The 20541-nt window shown below is 37.5% G+C and overlaps 1 protein-coding gene across 3 annotated transcripts; it reads left to right on the top strand.

Moving 5' to 3' along the window:
• The first annotated feature begins 147 nt into the window (after positions 1–147).
• Positions 148–20097, top strand: DNA2 (DNA replication helicase/nuclease 2). 3 transcript variants are annotated; one of them, XM_065067915.1, is made up of 21 exons: positions 148–333; positions 993–1172; positions 1881–2041; positions 2975–3120; positions 4395–4520; positions 5167–5386; positions 5888–6005; positions 6311–6476; positions 7844–8038; positions 9033–9263; positions 9760–9876; positions 9965–10074; positions 11148–11257; positions 11962–12186; positions 13328–13521; positions 13621–13710; positions 13798–13990; positions 16978–17067; positions 17756–17938; positions 18077–18223; positions 18850–20097. In XM_065067915.1, exons 2-21 carry the CDS (start codon positions 1166–1168, stop codon positions 18904–18906), a joined length of 2886 nt encoding a protein of 961 aa, XP_064923987.1. In that variant the 5' UTR covers positions 148–333; positions 993–1165; the 3' UTR covers positions 18907–20097. The 3 variants fall into 3 exon arrangements, with proteins under 3 accessions (XP_064923987.1, XP_064923986.1, XP_064923988.1); XM_065067914.1 differs by having other exon boundaries at positions 153–333; positions 1858–2041; XM_065067916.1 differs by having other exon boundaries at positions 203–333; positions 993–1208; positions 1858–2041.
• The last annotated feature ends 444 nt before the right edge of the window (positions 20098–20541 follow it).

The following is a 20541-nucleotide window of genomic DNA, read 5'->3' as shown; positions in this document are numbered from 1 at the left end:
TGCCTCCTGGCAGCGGCGGGAGGGGCCGCGCGCCGCTTCGCGCCTTCAGCCCCCTTCTGCCCGCGCGCGGGAAGCGCGCGCCCCGCCCTGCCCCGGCAAAGAACCGCCCTCCCATTGGCTGCACTAGCTCCCGCCCCGCCAGTGGCCGAGCTGGGAGCGGTGGAGGGGCGGGGCTTCGGGAGTGCGGCTGGACTGTGCATGCGCCCGGGCGGCCCGGGTTGTCTTGTGAGGCGCGGCGCTGGGGGGGCCACCTCCGTTTACCTGTCCGTGCGCACCAGGGCCGGGCTGCAGAGCTGAGGCGGGTCGAGCCGTGCGCTTGTTCATGGCGGAAAGGTAGCGGCCGAGCAGGGGGGGGGGAGGAGCCAAGTGGGTGGAGACGTCCGCGAGCGCGAGAGGTTTGAAATCGGGGCTGTCTCGCGCGTCCGCTCCCCCACCTCTTGGCCCCTCCGGAGCTGTGAGGGGCGGCTCGAGCCTCGGCGGGGCTGGGAGAGGCGGGAAGCGCGCGGGACTGGCTGCAGTAGCCAGAGGAACCTTCCCCTTAGCCTGGAGTTATCTCTCTCTGAGCCGCTTGGGTGATTGTGGGGATTCCTACACGTGTTAGAGTGTTCGGGGAGACACAGGCTTTCTCACAAATACGGGGTTTGCAACGCAGTTACAATTAACTTATAAATGAGTGTGGTTATATGAACACCAAAAGGAAACACTGGTTGCAGTAAATGGTAACTTAATATTTATGTTTCCTTCCGTATGTGCCATATGTCCAAATAATTGGTTTTCATCCTTGTCATCTGAAGAGACAATATGGAAACGTTACCAGGGAGATTTCCTACACTCTACCTGTATAGAAACTAAAACCCTACGATAAACATATAAAAATTGAAGAGGGTGGAAGTTGGGTTTACACTTGAAGCTTTCCCTCTTCTTGCATGTGGGTTGGCTGTTTTATTTTCAAATAGTGTGATGTACTTTGCATTAATGAATTGCTACTTCAGTTTTCAGAAAAAAGTGACTGACTCCCCTGACGCAATACTTAGGAATGGGTTGAACAACAGATACCGTGTGTTGGAAGTCAGCGTAATACAGAGAAATGGAAGTGACCCCGAGAAACACTTGACAATTACAGCATCTCAGTCGCTGGAAGATACCGAACTGTGTATTCTTAGGAATGGCTGGTAATCCATACAGAAATGTAGATGTCTGAAAAGAGGGTGAAGTTATGGATTACTAAGTCAATTTTCTTTGTGTTGGCTTTGAGATGTGCTTTTCTGCCTTGAAAGTGACATGAAATCTGGAAACAACCTTTGTCTAATATAATATGATTAGTGTAATGGGTATTCATCATGGATATTGCTACCTTAAATTTTAACTCTTGGTAGTCAAGACAATAAGCTCTCAGCAGGCTAGTTGAAGTGTTACCTTGCAACAATTAGAATTGTTTTTCTAAGTGGTGTGCCCTCATTGTACGTATAAATGTTCAAAGCTATCTCCGTAAAACTTGAGGTTTTATACAGTTTGTTAAAATCACCTTAGCTTGAGCACTACTACAAAAGCTTTTTTGTGTAAGAATAGGATACTAATTGAAGTGTTTGTGTGTTACGTGGTGTGTTATGGAAGAAAATAATAGCTTAGACTTTTCAAACACGTAGGCATGCCTATGCAATGTGGCACTGCTTTTCATTTTCTATGCAAGCCTGAAGGATAGGAGAAAAGTATGATTCAATTTCTCAAAGGCAAAAATCTAAAATATCTTTAACCTTGACATTTCTAAATTCATGCACATATTTTTAGATTTTTCTGAGCTTCTGAAGCAAGTAGAATTGTTAAATAAAATAGTTGTTCAAATGCATTACATTACAGGGAATCTGTTCCGGTTGTTCCAGGAGATATCATTCATCTGGAAGGGGAGTGTAGCTCCAGTACCTGGGTCATAAATGAGCAGTCTGGGTACCTGGTTCTTTACCCAGATCTGCTGCTTTCTGGCACTACAATATCAAATAGTATTCGATGTATGAGAAGAGCAGTGCTGAGTGAAAGGTTTAGGGTAAGTGTCAATTCCAGAGCATCATGCATACTAATGGATTACTGTTCCATTGAGACTGGTGGTTTAGTTGAATGTTAAAACTGGCTGAGATGCTGTATCGCAAAATGTCATTTTTTGCTATTGGGGGGGTATAAATCCAAATGTGTGAGAGAAAGGAGTGGTATAGAGCCACTGAGAGCCTGTGACTGAAACATGACACTTAAGTACAGAATGAGATGGTGTCAGGCCTTCATTAAACAAGTAATAGGAATAAACTAATCATGTGGGAGTCCTGAGTCGAGGATAACACCACCCTCCAGTTGTGGTTGGAACCCACAAGTGCCAGTTCTGTAAAAGGTATCAGCAAGTACTTAAAAAAAAAACCATACTGATCAAATTTCCAGTTATTTGGTGGCTCATGCAGAGGTCATAGCTTACTACCACATTCAATTCTCATGAGTCTACAAAGCCCGGTCCTGGTGATGCTTAGATGGGTTTCTGAGCCATTCTGGTGATACTTGGAATAATTTTGTGTGAGTTGGTAACACACAGGAAACTGCTTCATGAAAAAAAGAATATCTATAAGATTGTAAAGGTGAGTATTTGCATTAGGAAGTAGTGCTATTAATACTGCCCACAGGTAAAACTTGATGAAAATTCATTTTAATCTGTACCTTTGTTTCTCACCTGTCAGTCACATAGGGCTCTCGTATGCTAACTTTATGAGGGTTGGGATAAAAATGTGAGAGGAGAGACCCATTTCTTTTCGGCTGCTTTCACAGTCAGCTTTGACTAGATATTTATTAGTGAAGGTGAAAGCTCTAATGAACTTGTAGTTAAATAAGTGCAGTCCATCATGTGCAGAAAATAAACCCCAGAAATTTTATAGGAAAGGTGTCCTGAAGTAATATTCTTGAGTGTTATGTGTATGTTTATTTATAATATCTGTTGCAGGGCTCAGAGTCTGGTTCACGCCAAACACTCATTGGTACAATTCTTCACGAAATTTTCCAACAATCAGTAACAAATAACTTGGCACAAGAAAAAGTTGAAGAACTAGCAAATAAAATTGTGTATGGACAAAAGTACCTCAAAGAAATGTAAGTAGCATTGCAAGTGTTTTTTATCTTTGGAAGACAGGGTAGGAACATTTCTACCAGCAGATAAATTTCTATGTTAAAAAATGTAGCACTAGTATCGGGAGAATATTCTGCCAAACGACCTTGTTTAAGGAGACTTGGTTATCTTTTAGTAATGTATTTTCTTGTTTGATAATGTAATTTGATTTGCCTGCCTTGCTGATGTACTTCTATAGCTGTGGGTTTTTTTCTTCCAGGCCAAGCAGGTTGGAGTATTTGTACCTGTAACATTAGATTTCCAGCCATTTCCCCAAGCTGAGTTAAATGTGAGATGAACATAAATCATTCTGATCCTTGGGAGATGAACTAGAAACTTGTGACTGACCAAGCATTGAGAAGTCTGATATTATTATATTTTTTTATCAGGTTACTTAATAGCTCAGTTGTTAGAGGACCTTTAACTTATTTTCTCTGCAAAGCTGATAGAAATGCTGGCATAATTAGTCTTCATATTTCCATCAGAAAATGGCAAGTTTTAAGATTTTACTGCAGACTTGAATAAAATTCAAGTCACATTAAAAACCCCTATTATATCTAGAATATCATAAAATGTATATTGGGCAATGTCAGTATCTGTTAGCTCCAGACCAGTTGGAAGTTAAAGTAATAAATCTTGTTACAATTTTAATTTAGTTTTGAAGGTGGATATTTTAAATTTTGGCTGTTAAGACTACTTAAAGGCTTTTGTGTCACTGGGCCTCTGTGTTTGAAACTGTTGATTTGTGGTTCCTCTTTGCATATGTAGGCTACTGTTTGTTGGGATTGAAAATTAAGTTGTGTACAAGTCTGCTGGCTGTACCCATTGGCACTTGTATAAACCTCCCTGTGTATTTAGACAAAAAGCAAATGGCCTTTTTTTTTAAAAAAAAAGCATAAAGCATAGGAATAGTCTTTTTAAAATGCATGTGTCTGGTACTTCTTTTTTGCAGTCTGTTAGTTTTGTTTCATCACATCTACCATGCTGCTGCTTTCCTTGTGCTAGACCTGTCATTTCAAAAGTTGCATCAGAAAAGAACATAGTGTATTCTGTCTCTTCTAAAGAATGTTCACTTATAGTTTTATGAAGTAATAGAGTTGAACGTTAATGAATCTGTTGCTATCTAAAATGTATAGATGCTTATTCAAATTTGAGAGCTACTTCCATTATCTTTTTATTGCTTCAGGCAAAATTTTGTTTGTAATGGCAACAAATCTAGTATTTCTGTCTCCTTAATGTACACGGCTTTATTTTTTAGGTATCACCTAAATCTGAAACAAACAGAAATAATGCAGGAAGTGGAAGAATATTTGCCATCATTTTTTAAATGGGTGGAAGACTTCATGCACAATCCAGCTAACCAAAATAAAATGCAACTAAAACTGTAAGAAACCTGAATTAGAAGAAAAAACCATCCTAAGTTGTATATCTTGTTCGGTTCACTTTTAATTTTCAGAACAGCGCTTTTTATGCAAATCTGTTCAGTGATGCAGAGCTGATTTATGGCTCCACTGTCAAAATAGCTGAATTTGGCTGCCGTTGTGAATGCTGGGGAAGATGTTAAGACTGAGGGTGAACTGACATAGAAGTCTTATTGGTCTTAAAATCCTTGTAAACAGCATGGTTCCAAGTAGAAATTTTAGCAATTAGAAAAGCAAACATGTTTGATCTACTGACTAAGCTAGAAGTTACTGTAAATATGTGCAAGACTACAAATCAGTATGTGAAACTATTTATTAATCAAATATTCTTCACTAAGATAGCAGTTTATCGGAGAAATGGTGAAATTCACTGCTGCTGAGCTCTTGTTTGTGGCTGCTTGCTGTTAACGGTCATAGCCATAGGTTGTTAAAGTCTCAGTGAAATGGCAGGTCTGAGTAAAATGCTACTTTCCAGTATATATCATTACACTTTTTCAAGAAACAAAATGTTTTTGAGTGTAGTTATTCAGAAAATAACAAACTATTAAAACACATTTTAATATTAAGAATTAAGGGAAATTGTACCTTCTGACTTAATTTTCTTCCTAGGTCAAGTGAAGAGAAAACACAAGATTTCTCTTCGAAGATAGAGATTGAAGATATCTTGGACATTGAAGAGAACATCTGGTCTCCCAGGTTTGGGTTGAAGGGAAAGATTGATGTTACAGCCAGGGTGAAAATTCACCGCCAGTCTGGAGTTCAGTCTCGGATAATGCCCTTAGAGATCAAGTCTGGCAAGGAATCAAACTCCATAGAGCACAGAAGTCAGGTACAAAACCCAAATGTCTAATTTCACCATCAGTGCCTGTGTATACTTTTTTTTTATGGTGACCTATTTTATAATCTAGAGTTGTGGATGGTTGATCCTGGCAGGCCAAAAGCTGCTGATATAAAACGGAAGTGAACTGAGGTGTGATAAGTATATGTGTTTAGCACCTTCAAACACATAGTTTTTGTCCTGGAATATCTGTTCTTTAATCCCTTTTTAGTACATTCAAATGTTGGGTTGAGGCAGACTGCTTCAGGAATTAGTGTCGTACCTCTTTTTAAATAGCTGGCCTGATCTAGAGGTACTATTTTTTTATAAGCTTTTGTTAAAGAAGATGCCTTTTAATTGAAATCCTTGATTAGGTGCTTACAACTTCTGGCTTCTAAATTACTTGTGATAGTAATGGCTGCTTAACCATATAAATTATAGAAAAACTAAATACAGCTTATAACATATTTTGGTTTTAATATGTTGTAATAAGTTTGTATATAATGTTTGCAGGTTATTTTGTATACATTGTTGAATTTAGAACGGAGAGTAGATCCTGAAGCTGGATTTCTTCTTTATCTTAAAACTGGTACTATGTATCCTGTTTCTGGAGCTCGCATGGACCGAAGAGGTAAAGTTCTTTCCTCTTCCCGGAAATCATAATTATCTTAATTAAAATGAAACATTTTGGTAATAGTTATAAGGTTTGTTCCCATGAACATCTCTGTATTTAGGGAGGTATCAGTTGTTACAATGTTATGAGCTCCGATAAGTTTATGTTAAAAACTTAATTGTTTTATTAATACTCCACTAGGACTTTGCTATATGAATACTCACTTCTTAGCTGACTAAAAAATTGATGGCTAGTCACTTTTGAGTTGAAATCATTACAAACAAACCCAAAGCCATCAGCTTGGTATGTTCTTTTCTTGACAGAACTAATGAAGTTAAGAAACCATGTGGCCTTCTATTTAATGCACAGTACATCTAAGTCTGCCGTGGGAAGACAGCAGTCAGAGCTTGCTGCTTTGCCTCCTGTCATTGATGACAGTCAAGCCTGTAAATATTGCTCCCAAATACACAATTGCTTTCTATACAGCAGGTAAAAAATCTATATAAAATCTATATTTTTAAGTAATTGTAGCTTTTGATACCGTTATTTCATTTTTGTGGTTGACAGTTTCTTATTTCTTTATTGAGGACTCTTGCACCCCAAAAGAGTGTTCTGTAGGCCCCACTGCAACTTTTATAATGTGAGTCCCTGATTTTGCAGATGTTTATTGTGTTTGCTCAGATACCTTTTCTGCTAGACAAAATTTCACATAAGTCTGAATAAATTATTTCATGATGCTAACAGATTTCTGTTACATCGAAGTTAATAACAATTATGATTTTTAAAAGCTGTATGCTCACAACTCTTTGAAATGGGCAGTCTTTTGAGGCTGAATTATATCTGGACAACAACTCTTTCACTTTGATTCTGTAGCAGATTGCTTCCTGGTAGGGTATCACACAAGTAATGATACATTACATTGATATTACTCTGCTGAAGTGTTATTGCATCTCTTGTTAAACAGAAGTCATGAGAAAATGCTTGATAAATTTTCACATAACAGTTTTAAAAACAATGCAGTAACTTTATAAGTTTTAGTCTTTTATTTATGCTACCAGAACCAAAGCTATCTACTGAAGAGATCAAATGAGATATGTTACAACAGGAGAGCTTTTGAGGTGATGTTGTGTAAACAGAATGCCTGATGTTTTTTAAAATTGTAATGGTAAAAGTGTATGTTGAGGGAAGTAGCTTTGTGGACACACATGATATGTTTTTATAAACCAGGTTTTGTGAAATACCATTTCTAATACTCAGTTGTTACAGCAACAGGATTATTATTAATACTATCTGGGTAGCTGTTAACTTCCAAATTAACTTTTTTTTTTTTTTTCTTTGTTTGCATTTTGTATACATGATTAGGTATAATGTCTCTTGGTATTTAGTTCTGAGGTAAATTGACCAGAAGTCTGCTTGTGTATTAACTATTAAATCCCTTTCACTTATCTAAATCTTTACATACAGGGTATTTCAAAAAGATGGACCCAATTTGAAATCACTGTATCTCTGAAATTGGGTCCATCTTTTTGAAACACTCTGTAGTATTCATATAATGCCAAGAAGGAAAAAAAGATCGGTTATCTGTTAACGTGTACAGTACTATCCTTGAAATGTCTTTAATTGGTCTTTGACTAACTTATTGTCCTTAATAATACAAAATCCTAGACATGATGTAAAGTTACTAACATGAGCTTTTTCATATGAACAAAGGATACAGATTCAACTTTATTTCAGTATGATAGATTAATCTATCTGCTATGTTACAGTATATATTTAGATTGGCATTATGTGTATATAGACCTGCAAGGAGAAAAGGATACAGGTTGACTCTTCCCTGTGTTTGGTTCTGCTCCTAGAGCTGTAGAACAGAAGATGGGCAACGTGTCTTGTCCTCCCGCTATGGTACCTGTTATTGAAAGAGAGACCCAGCACCTGAAGCCCTCCCACTTAGAGTATTTCAGCCTGTGGTATCGAATGCTAACCTTGGAGCTGCAAAGTGGAGAGAGCAGAAAGGGATATAAAAATATATGGATGATGTCTTCTTTGGAAAGGTAAGATGTAATTTCTAACCTGGTGCAAATGATGCTTCCTTCAGTAATGGGAAGTGAGGCATTGTCAACCTGTGTTCTCAACACAAGGAAAAACACATGTAGTGCTTGTAGAAATAGTCAAGTATGCTACTTAGATAGGTAAGATTTTTGTGAGATGTGACCTAATGGAGACATTAGCCTACTAGATTTATTAGTTTTGCATTTGCAATATGATATTTGGTTTTTTATTGTTGTTAATTCACACATAGGAGGCGGCAAACTGCAGTCTCATTCTTCAGAACCAAAAGTGGTTTAATTCTGTTTGGGTTGTGTCTGTGGGCTGAGGCTGCATGCTGCCTGTGAGCCCAGCTCGCTCTGCTGGTTCCTTGAGGGTTTAATTGACAAACAATGGTATGTTTTGGACCATACTTCCAGGTGTGGCGATGAACGTGGATAAAAGCAAACTAAAGGTGCTTGTTGGCTGAAGTACCATGTAATTGCACATCATCTAGTCCAGCAGCTGTGGAAAAAGTTCATAGGCCCATTTCAAAGCATCCGTAGAAGTAAACGTAGCTGAGTTGTTTTAAGGGAGATAAGCAACTTCATAAGCAAATATGGAACATCTTAGTGAAGTGAATCTATATATTTCAGTGTTTGTTTTTTAACAGGAAATTATAGATAACTTTAGCCTAAATATCAGAGTCTGTTCTTGAAACAATTGCAAGGGTTCTCTATGTATTTTTACTATCCTTCTTTGGTCATAGTGGCTATTGTGAAGTGACTGTTTAATCTTACTGGTTCTCGTGTGTGGTGGGCTTTTTTCTTAGGGTTTTTTTTGTTTGTGTGTGTGGGGGGGGTGGTTGGTTTGGGATTTTTTTTTTATTGTTTTTCTGTGTTGGTTGAGGGTGGTGTGTGGTGTTTTGTTTTCTTTTTTACTTGTGGGTATTTTTTTAAATATTTATCTTATTGAGAGGATCTTGATATTAAAATATATTTTGTTTCCCAATATCTTCAGAGAGAAGGCTGGAGATTGTGTTGGAAACATGATCAGAGTTGGTGAAGTGCAGGAAATTTACGAGGGACAGTATCTACATTTTTTTCAACGTAAAAATGGTGCCATACCTGGAACAAATCTATTGGTTGGTGATCGAGTGGTTGTGAGTGGAGAGGAAGATGGTTTACTTGGTTTGGCTACTGGCTATGTTAGAGGAGTCAGTGCGGCAAAAGTCTCCTGTTTGTTGGGCAGGTAATAGAACAACAAAAGGAAAAATATCTGTTTGAAGACACTATGATACTGGCCTCAGGAAGGGAGCTTCTAGGTGTCCAGAAAGCTCTAACTTTTTCTGACTCTTCTTGCTGGGCTTGGGGAAGTACCCTTCATAAATTCTCTTATCCTGATTGAAAATGCCAATACTTGGTCAGTGTATGTGCCTCTACGTTTAACTAGGTTGTCCAAATAAAAAGCATGCTTGCAAACTCAATTTACTTCTGCCTCCAACATGAGACTATATGGATACAGTGATTATTGTGTTAATAGTGACTTCCATTATTCAGAGTATATTGCCTTTAAATTTGGCTCTGATCATGTTATATTTAGATCAGTTAATAGTGTGTTTCTTCTAGCTATTGGTTCACTCTGGGACATCTGGGAGGTATCACTTAGCACTTAGTAATAACTCTTTAATCATCAACATGCTGCCTGTAAACAGAATTCTTTTGTTCATGTTACTGTCATCCTTCAGGAATTTGTCAAAGCTCCCAAAAACCACCACATTTAGGCTGGATCATGAAGAAGGAGACTTTGGTATAGGAGTCCCTTTTGAAAACCTTTCTAAATTGATGAAAGATTCTCCAGTCAGGTACGAGAAATCAGATTAATTTCACACTTTCAGTATTTTTAGACAAAGTTTCTCAACTGGTAACTCTTTTTTCTGTTTTAATCTGCAGTGAAAGGCTCCGCAACTTGGTAATCGACTTCCACAAACCACATTTTATTCAGCATCTGAGCTCTGTCCTTCCTCCAGAAGCAAAGGAAACTGTTGCTAATATTTTAAAGGGTACAAACTAGTTTTCCCCAAAATCCTCTATTTAGTAGCACGTCTCTATAGTCAATGCATTTCTCACACTAAGTAGAAGGGTATTTTCCTACTTTAGGGTCTGGTGGTAGTTTCTGGCTTAAAAATTAAAACCAAGTTCTTATGTCACAGGTCTTCCTGTGATTAAATTAGTCATAAACTATAATAATCAAGACATGACTGGATGTTTGATTAGAATTTTATTTTACTTTTGTTAATTGCTGCCGCTTGCAGTTTTTGATTTGTGATTCCCTCTCTGACCTTTACAAAAGGGAGGAGCAGGAAAGGCTCTTGGGACAGAGGAAGCAGACATGGAGGGGATGGGAGGAGTTGGGCTTTGGTGTGAACATACACTCATATAATTCACTTGCTGACTCCTTGGCTACTCTGTAGTGCATGATGCTTTGACTATTTTTTTTTTCTTATTTTTTAAAAACAAAATTTGTTTAGGAATGTGGCAGTGTCTCATATTTGAAAATATTTCATTGTTCTCTGACAGAGATGTCTGTGAAAACAGATCTTTAACTGAATTCTCTTAGAGGAAATAGAACTTTTAACATAAACTCAGTCTGAAGACTTGTTTTTTGCTTGAGCTTTGCCTAGTCCAAACAGCTGGAACAAGCCGCTTATTTGTGTCAAACTGGGCAAAAATATCTCCGATGTAACATTTCTTCTGAACAAGATGATGCTATATGGGCAAATCGTTTCCCTTTCCTGTGAGCCATATGTTTGAATGTGAAAGTGGGTATGATAAAATAGAAATGTCCCTGCCTGATATCATATGGAGGTGGTCATTTAGGATATTAGCAAAAAGTCACAAAAGGTCTAAGAATAAAAATGTCCTCAGCAACTTATTTTTAGGACTGTAGTGCAGACCTTGTACTACATGTCTTGCTTATTATGTTTAATATCATCGCTTCATTAGAACCTACGGACTTTGCTGAATTCTTTTAAGGGCTTTAGTGAGGAGGGGAACTATAGTTTTGGTTTTTTAACTTCAGTTATTACAATGATCATGAAGTGTAGACATTTCACTCTGATTTTTCTTCTTAAAGGTCTGAATAAGCCTCAGAAACAGGCGATGAAACAAGTGCTGCTTTCAAAAGACTACACACTTATTGTGGGTATGCCTGGAACAGGAAAAACTACTACAATATGTGCTCTAGTAAGATCATATACCTTGATGTTTACATTTTTTGTGAAATTTAGAAGATGACAGTAAACAAATTGTCTATAAAGCACACCATCTAAAATGAATTGTCATGACTTAGCGTACTCATATCTGCATAATTTCAAAGAAGAAAATACATTTCTTTTTACTTCAGAACTCACATTTGGTAGGACTACAGTTTTTTTGTGGAGTAGGATTCTTTTTTGCATGTGTAGGAAAATACATGGCAGAGAGGAGATTGAGGTATATTTACTCACTTTAGCCTTAAAATTCTTAGACCCCCCCCAAATGTCAACAAGTCCCCAAATCCTGAGTTACAGCTCAAGAAAGGGACTCCTTGGGGAAGCCAGTAGCTTGTCCACTGTAAACTGCATAAACCCCGGTGCTGAAGCTCTGTGCAACTGGCTCGCTGTCTCCTCTGGCTGGTGGTTCCCCTTCCCCAGGAATGGCCTGTCGGAACACACTGGATTTGGGCTGTGGGCTGAGTTTTTCTGGAAACAGCAGTGTCATCTCGCTTCCAGTTGTCATTAGCTTCTGGGGAAAGAGGAGGCTGGGGAGCAGCAGCTGCTGCTGTTGGCAGATTGGCTTGTTCTGCTGAATCTCTTGTGGCTGAATTGTCACAGAGAAGAGTGTTTGTGGAGTGGGCTGCGTGGCATACTTGTATGTGAAATAATAACTTTTTCTTTGCCACTCATTAGGTGAGAATTCTTTCTGCTTGTGGCTTCAGTGTTCTTCTGACCAGTTTTACGCACACTGCTGTAGACAACATCCTGCTCAAGCTAGCCAAATTCAAAGTTGGTTTCTTGCGGTTGGGGCGAGCTCAGAAAGTTCATCCGGATATACGGAAATTTACAGAAGAAGAAATTTGCAGGTCCAAATCAATTAAATCTGTAATGGATTTGGAAGGGATCTATAACAGTCAGGTGAGAAAAGCATTTTCACTAGCCTTGCAAAATAGTAAGGATAATTAAATTAGCATTCTGGTGGTTCAGATGCTGCGGAGAAGGATCTTGTCCCAGGGGTATGGTACTGGTGTGAGAAATCTGAACTGAAAGAGATACTCAGTTTCTGCATTGCTTGGATTTATTTATAGCAAATAATGACCAATACGAACAGTCTGTAATTTGAAAATAATTTTTTATGTTTCCATAAAGTATATAATAATTACAAGTGATAATTCGCAAACACTCCAATGCTTTTATCTGAGATACTGTGTTGGATTTTTCGCACATATATCCTCTCCTAAAGTGTGGTTCCTTGTCAAATTTATCCATTAAGGGGGTGGTAATTAACTGCTGCAACCTCCTCTATCTTTATTCACATATTGTTACTGCTTGTCCCTTTTCCCTTCCCACATGCTAGTTGTACCATTTGTGCCAAGGATGGGGAAGACTGCTGTGCTGTGCAGCTAATCTGGACAAACACTGATTTTTGATTGAAAGATCAGTGCTGCCTTTGTAAACATTCGTGCAAAGGACTGTAACAAGAGCTGGGTAAACTGAATCAGTGGCAGCTTTAATTTAAATTCATTAAAAGAACAAAGCGTCATGGTAGTTGGAGTAAATGCCAACATTGCGAAAGCCACCATTTTTTTGTTGATGGGCATTGCAGGGAAATTATTGAAGTTATAAGGGAAGTGACCTGTGTTTCAAATTGCAGCAGAAGCACAGAGGTGGGAAGAACTGTGCTGCTGTTGTTTTATCTTTTTGGAATTAAAAAAAAAAAACAGAACATGTAATTTTCTAAGGTAGTCATTTCAGCACACTCCATGAATTGTGCATGCATGGAACCTGCTACCACTCTGAACACCTGGCAGGAGTGAGTTATTTAATACAGTCTGTTCTAAAGCTGTTTTTTGTTTGTCATTTGCAATTGATGCAAGAATATGCAAGGCCAATATGTATGCAAGGTGTGCTGTTCTGATTTCAAGGTTTAATAACTTGATTTACTTTGTCTTGCATTTTAGTTTGGTTTAATGGGACACATTTTTCCTCTTAACTTGGAAAGTGTAGTGATAACACATATAAGATGTACTTTATCCTTAAAGTGTGTCTTAATTTTCAGCCAGTGGTAGCAACGTCTTGCATGGGAGTAAATCACCCCATCTTTGCTCAGAAGCAATTTGATTTCTGTATAGTTGATGAAGCTTCCCAAATAAGCCAGCTCATCTGTCTGGGCCCACTGTTCTGTTCGAAAAGGTTTGTGCTGGTAGGGGATCATCAGCAGCTGCCTCCACTTGTACTGAACGCAGAGGCAAGGTAAGATAAAACGCTGCTGGACAGTTATTAGGAACATGGATTCTTGGAAGGCTCTTGTAATATTTTTACTTGACACATTTTTTGTTTGTTTTGTAACAGAGATCTTGGTATGAGTGAAAGCTTATTTAAAAGGCTGGAACAAAACCAAAATGCTGTTGTGCAATTAACTGTGCAATACCGAATGAATAGGTAAACTTTTATTTATTACATGGGGGTTTTTAGTGTGGAATTGAAACCGCGAGTTTTGATGACTTGTCTTGTTTTCTACACCTGCAGTAAAATTATGTCACTGAGTAACATGTTAGTGTATGAAGGCAAACTGGAATGTGGCTCAGAGAAGGTATCAAATGCCACTGTGAACTTGCCCAACCTAAAAAAATTGAAACTGGAGCTTGCAGATGCTTCAAAAACATGGTTGAAAGAAGTACTTGATCCAGACACACCTGTGTGTTTTCTGAACACGGAGAAGGTAAAGTTCATCATCCTTTTGAAATTGTATTTCTGGTGTGAGTTCTCTATACAGTCAATAGATAAAACTTCATACAGCTTAAGTAGGGTTAAATGTGTAACTTCAAAAATGGTTTTCAACGTACATGTAAAATGTGCAACATGCAAAAATTTGCTAGTATAGCCGATCAGTTGGGGTGGTACAGCGACTGCTGGAAACATTGTATCTAAGCAGCTGAAAAGTTTAATTCAGATAATATTTCAAAAATAGTGAATGTACTTTAAACTTTTTTGTCTCGTATACGGAATGTAGCTCAAAATGTGTAGCCATATTGGGTGCCATTGCAAACATGGGATGGCTTCATTTCTAGCACCTGAGGGTCAGGGGTGGTTAAGCTGTGTGCCAGTGGCCCGAATAATTGTAATTCTTCATTGAGTTTTGCAGATCTTCTATACGTGGAAGTGTGAGGGAGGAGTAAGTTGGTTCAGGTGTGTCCTTTCATAGAGACTGGAATTTTGGCCAGAAAAAAAAAAACTAGAGTGGATAAGAATTATGGAAGGAAACTGACTTCTAGGTAAAATGAGGGAGACTTTAAATGCATGTGGAAAAAGATTAATACACGCATACATATTTGTGATCTCTAGGACTTGCTGTCACTGTAGTTAGTGACTGGATTATGAATATTTACATCTTTCTAACAGGTTTCATGTTGATTCCTATTCATGCTGTTTTTTCCCAATAATTGTATCAACTGATGGTCTTTTATGCTGGCCCTGGAAAGAACTCCCCAGTCTTTTTGTGCTCTCCTAAAGATTCATTTTGTAATAACAATTCTGATGGAATGTCTTCAATGATCCCACAGTGTTTACTTTAGTGACCTGGAGAAATTAATAAAAACGCCTAAACTAAACAGGGGGACCTTTTCAGGGTTGCCTCAATAGTGGCTGTCCCTTTCACAGAAAAGCAGACAACTAGTCCCAGAAAGAAGGCTTGTTCCACTAAGAAACTGGCTGATACACTGTTCATTTATTAACCAGTCCAAAATTAGTAATGTAAGAGGTAGAGTTTCTGCTCTATTTTTTTTTCTTCCCTAGAAAGCCCATCTTCAGTATAAGGCAGCTGTTCTGTTTGTAGAACCGGTAGGAAAGGTTCACTTTCCAAAATACTCTTGCTTTTGTTGAGACATTAGGCTATAATGTCATCTCTCTTTTTGGACTTCCCATCAAAACTCTGTGTAGCGTGGTAGTCATAGAGGGGAAGGAAAAGCAAACAAACAAGAAAAAAACCCCACCAAACCACCAAAAAAAACCACAAAAAACCAACCAGCTCTTCTGGAAAAGGCAATGAAATCTTCTAATACAAAGGAAAATATTTTCTGCTTCTATAATCTATGCAATAAACTGAAAACACACTGTGGTGTAAAAGAAGCTTGGAGAGCATGTTGTAGAACAACAGGATTCTTGCTGAAGTATGTAGGACCTTAAGCAATGCAATATGGACTACATTTTGCACGTGGCTGGAATCCTAAAATAAACTTGTGGGTACAGTAGCTTACTATGTATAAATATATATATAGGTGCTGCCTTGAGAAGACTGCTTTGTAGAGTTGCAGCTGTGTTGCATATGAGTTTGTCAATCTGTATTAGATAATATTTTTGTTCATTTGTAGTGCTGTAGTGTGCCAGACACTGAACACAGATTACACTTAATGAGCTGCCCAGTCAGCTGGATTCCTGGATTTGTGAAGCTTTTGATGCACATTGTGCACCGTCAGATTCTATACGTGTGCGGTAGGACTGCTCTAGCAAGCAGATGGCCACTTACCTGGGATACTCTTAAAACATATTAATTATGTATTGCTTTACCCATATGTTAAACCTTATAGCAATCTCCAAATTCAGATGCTATTGGGGTATTTGGAGAAGTAAAACTAGTAATAAGATTCTGAGAGTGTTGCTTTAAGTTACACTGTACCACCTCCTATTTTAAGTGGCAATGCTGTCATCAAAACTTAAAAGGAAAACTGTACCAAGTGGCATCTAAGACAACAAAGTTGATGTATGTCACTAGTAACAGAGGCAAATGGTAGAATGGGTAAAGTAGTAAATAGCAGTAAATGAATAATGTAGTAAATGGAATTGAGAGCCAGAAAACAAAAGCAGATTTAGTGTATGCTTAGTTTTAGACTCTTTTTAAATAAATAAGCTTGTCACTTGGCCCCAGATATTTGTAGCTGCATGCCAGTTTACTAGAATGATAACATCAGGGCCACATTCATGGCTAATGACACTACTTAAACTTTAGAGAAGGCAGCAGCTAAACAAAGGTGATAAATTATAAAACTGTGATACCAAAATGAGTTTACATTCTCAGCTTGTTCCTGCCTTTCTGGTCTCATTCATACATGATGGAGGGAAAGGGAGTTAATAGTTAAGAAATGCTAAATTCAGTGATTTTGATTTTTTTTTTTTTTTAAATTTTATTTTTTTTTTTAGATTTTGAAGTGAAATTTAATATACCACCATTTTGGATAGTTCTCCCTGTATTTTTAAATGTAGGCTTTCAAACATATAAAAAAATCCTTTCTGCCATGGAAACAAGGAAGATTCACTGTAAACATTATTATTTAGAAAGCCTTAGGACAAAAGTTTCATGTAAAATATAGTCTATTCTTTCACCTGGTCAGGCTGGGCAATGCCCATCTTTTTCATATGATATATGAATATATTGTGTGCACTGTGAAGTCAGGTGATGAAGTTTGGCAGTTGCTGAAGGTGACTTTATAGTAATAGAAACTCATTTCAGCAGATTGTTTCAACTTGTTTTGCAATTGCAGTATTCTGAAGTTACAGTATAGGCTCTTATACTCTAAAATTTAGCATTTAGCCTTATTTTTTTAATTAAAACTGTTACTGTGAAAACACATATGATACGGTGAGTCAGATATCAGAATATAGTATGCCATTGTAGACAGCAAGAGTAATTATTTTCCATTGTTGTTTTTAAAGGTGCCAGCACCAGAAAAGGCAGAAAAAGGTGGTGTAAGTAATGTGACAGAAGCTAAACTAGTGCTCTTCCTCACATCCTTATTTATTAAGGTATCTTTTACATTGTTTGGAGGGACAGCTTTATAATTAATCATGTTTATGTTGCTGTGGTAATGCCGACTGTATGCGTTGGGTTATTCTTTGAGGGATGACCTTAAGGATAAATAGAAGATTGGCTGTGTCAGTATAACAACCTTGACGTTTGTATTTCAGTTTTTGCCCCTTGCCTGGTTGGATTTTGGATGCAAAAAAACCTGGATGCAGATTCTTTTTAAGAGATGAGGACTTTCTTGTGAGGGAGGGGAGAGGATTTGCCTTTCCTCTTTATTTCATCCAGTCAGCTTCAGGAGTAGTACAGACTGGGAGTGCTGAATGTTCACCTCACAGTTTGAGGAAGAAAGAAAATTGAGGATTTCAAGGATATCTGTCTTTGTACTAGGTTAAGATAAAGCTTTTGAGCTTGCAGTAACTAATATTTTCCATTTTCATTAGTTAATACTAGTTATACCTGGTATTATACTGGGTATGCTATACCTGTTATATTACTAATTGGTATATTATACCAGTTTGTTTCATTGATGATTTAAGTGTAGATACACAATCTTGCAGCACTGTTTTAAAACAGCAACAACAAACAACCAACAGCAAAAAAGAAAAACCTCCTTGAGAGTCTTCTGACAGTAATGAGTATCCCAAGCTAACTGCAGTGACAATTTTCTTCTGTTTCTCCATCATTCAGGCTGGCTGTAAGCCTTCAGACATTGGCATTATATCACCATACAGACACCAATTAAAAACAATCACCGATTTGATGGCAAAATTGAAGGAGAGCAGAGTGGAAGTCAACACGGTAGACAAATACCAAGGAAGAGACAAAAGTATCATAATTGTATCTTTTGTTAGAAACAGCAATGATGAAAATGTAAGTTGGTCGTATTATCTTCAGCTAACTTTTAGCCTATTTTAGATGTGTTTTGAAAATCAGTGTTTTATCTACTATGGACATGAAATTCTGAAATTTAAAAAGGAAAAATAAAAGCAAATTATGTTTATTAAACAGCTTGGTGCCCTCCTGAAGGACTGGCGACGTCTTAATGTGGCTATCACCAGGGCCAAGCACAAACTCATCATGGTGGGCTGCGTTCCATCCCTGTGCCGCTACCCTCCTTTGGAGAAGCTCCTCGGCCATTTGCAGTCGGAGGCAATGATATCCTTTTAATTCCATGCTCTTTTGCGAAAGGGGAAATGTAAGACTGACTTACTGAGATTTTTGAGAGAAGATATTTGATTGTTTGGGTTATAGTTTTAACATCGATTGGCAACACAGTACAAAATGTGCTAATTAAATATGCCAAAACTATACTTGACATCAGGCAAATAGATGAATTTAGAACTTTTACTGTCTTCAAAAGTAGAAGAAGTCCATGCTGACTTGCAAGTCAACTTTGACATAATTTATTTTAATTTTGAGGCCTGAATTTTTAATGTTTAATGCTTTTGAATTTTTTTTTATCCTCCTAGTTTCTTGGCAAGTTATGCCAGTGTGATTGTTTTCCTCAGAGTTACCATGCATTTAAACACATCTGGTGAGAGAACGGTTCATGAATAATGTTGTTAGAATGGAAAATGGTGTCACTCTCAGATGACTTCCGAAATTTTGTCTTTCTGTCTGGCATTGTATTGAGACTTCTGTGGCTATGGCTGTTTCCAACTCGTATTTAAAAAGGAAAGACCTTGTTAGCTGCTTTCTTTTCAAACACCAGTGCATATTCAAACAGATGTTGTGTTTTTGTGAAAGTAGTATGTTATCAAAATGCTTCCTTAACTTGCTACATCTTCAGTCTTCCAGCAGGGGCTCACGAAAGTATCCACAAGTGTAACATTTTGTGATTGTGAAGATATGGAGAGTTTTACAGGCATTTGTGTATTTTCTTGTGGTGCTGCTGACTGTAAATAATGGGGTATGAGTGCTGGTGTGTGCTGGTTAATCTGAGTGCAGCCAAAACAGAAATCCCATTTGATTATTTGAAACGCTTCCTGTTGCTAAAATAACACCACACGTCTGTCTTTAAGCTGATTAAGTTGGTCTTTTTAATACCCATGTACTTGTAACAAACCAAAAATATGAAGTGTTCTGTTCCATCAGATACTGGGATAGCTACTTCATTATTCACTTTTATCTTGATAAGCAGATATCTGCATAGTGAATGGAGAAACCCTTGATGTGAAGGGGAGGACTAAACCAACACTGCATTTAGTCATAGTTTTCTGGGCTCAGTTTTGTTTTAAAGATGCTAAAATGTAGTTTACATACAGTAATTCCATTTGTTAGAATTCCTACTTCAGATGCTGTGGTTTTGTGCTGCTTGGAAAACAAGCAAACAAAAAAAAAACCTGAAAACTTCCTTCTTCGGAGCCTCACATTGTTCTTTAAAGTGTACTTCTATAAAATACTGAAGTCTTTTGTATTTATATACATAATGTAATTAATCTCTCATATGAAGAGCCCTGTACGACTTCCCTAATCCCTGGATTTTGCATACATCTGGGACAAATTAAGTATTGATTCACTTAGTTCCCTTTTATGAACTCATGCATTTTGCACATAAATCTGAAGTGAAATCCTGCCCAGTTGAAGATCATAGGAAAACTCTGGTTTCCGCTTACCAGATCTGTAGTCTTTACTCCGAAAGAAAAGCAACCAAACAAAAAAAATTCCCAAGAACAAAACTAGAGATGCAGTTCAATGAGAAGTTTACATGCTCAGGTTCTGCTTTTTGTAAAGATGATAGCAAATGTACAATACAAAATATCTTTTACTTGACAGATCTAGTTTAGTTTCTTTATACTACCTCATATTCTAGGCTATTTCTGAGAAGTTTACCTCCAAGATTGATAGTAGAAACACAGTTTTTTTTAATTACTATTTGTTTTCTCTCGGAATAATGTCAAGTACTGTGCATATAGTTGCAGACAAACTTGTAGATGTTAAATGTGGGCATTTTCACTCCTGTTTTAAAAACTGCTCCCTAACTTTTGTAATGTTTGAAATAATAAAAAGTTGATGTTGGTTTTTTTCTAGTTGTTTGATAGTTTGCTTTATAATATTTTGAACAATACAAAGCTAATACAAATGCTTCACAGGATATTATCTTTTTCAGTTGAAAATACACGCTTGTTCATCAACCATGTATGTACTCTAGGTCTTTCAAAAGACCAAAATAATTAGAGACTTACTGCTAAAATATGCTCTTAGTACAGTAGTTATTTCAGAATGACATATGCTTGTATAGAAAAGTTTTCTTTACAAAAGTAATGAGATTTATCTGTTTACTCACACCAAGCTATGCTTATCTAGGAAATGATCTGTATGCTATGGGATCTGTCCACAAAGTTGCATGAGAAACAGGCCGAAGAAAAATCCCGTATTGCCTTATCCACTTCTACAATGCACATTTTCCTCTTGTCACATGGTAAAAATTGGTTTGAGCAGAGATCTACAGATTAAACTGCTCCCTCCTGCCA

This window comes from Columba livia, chromosome 6, assembly GCF_036013475.1.
Source record: "Columba livia isolate bColLiv1 breed racing homer chromosome 6, bColLiv1.pat.W.v2, whole genome shotgun sequence".
NCBI lineage: Eukaryota > Metazoa > Chordata > Aves > Columbiformes > Columbidae > Columba > Columba livia.
The sequence above is the reverse complement of the archived record's forward strand: the minus strand, read 5'-3'. Positions and strand labels throughout refer to the sequence as shown.

Coding starts and splice junctions, on each gene's coding strand:
- DNA2 (XM_065067914.1), top strand. Junction 6,477..7,843: donor AATTGCTTTCTATACAGCAG/GTAAAAAATCTA, acceptor TTCTGCTCCTAG/AGCTGTAGAACAGAAGATGG. Junction 11,258..11,961: donor CTACTACAATATGTGCTCTA/GTAAGATCATAT, acceptor GCCACTCATTAG/GTGAGAATTCTTTCTGCTTG.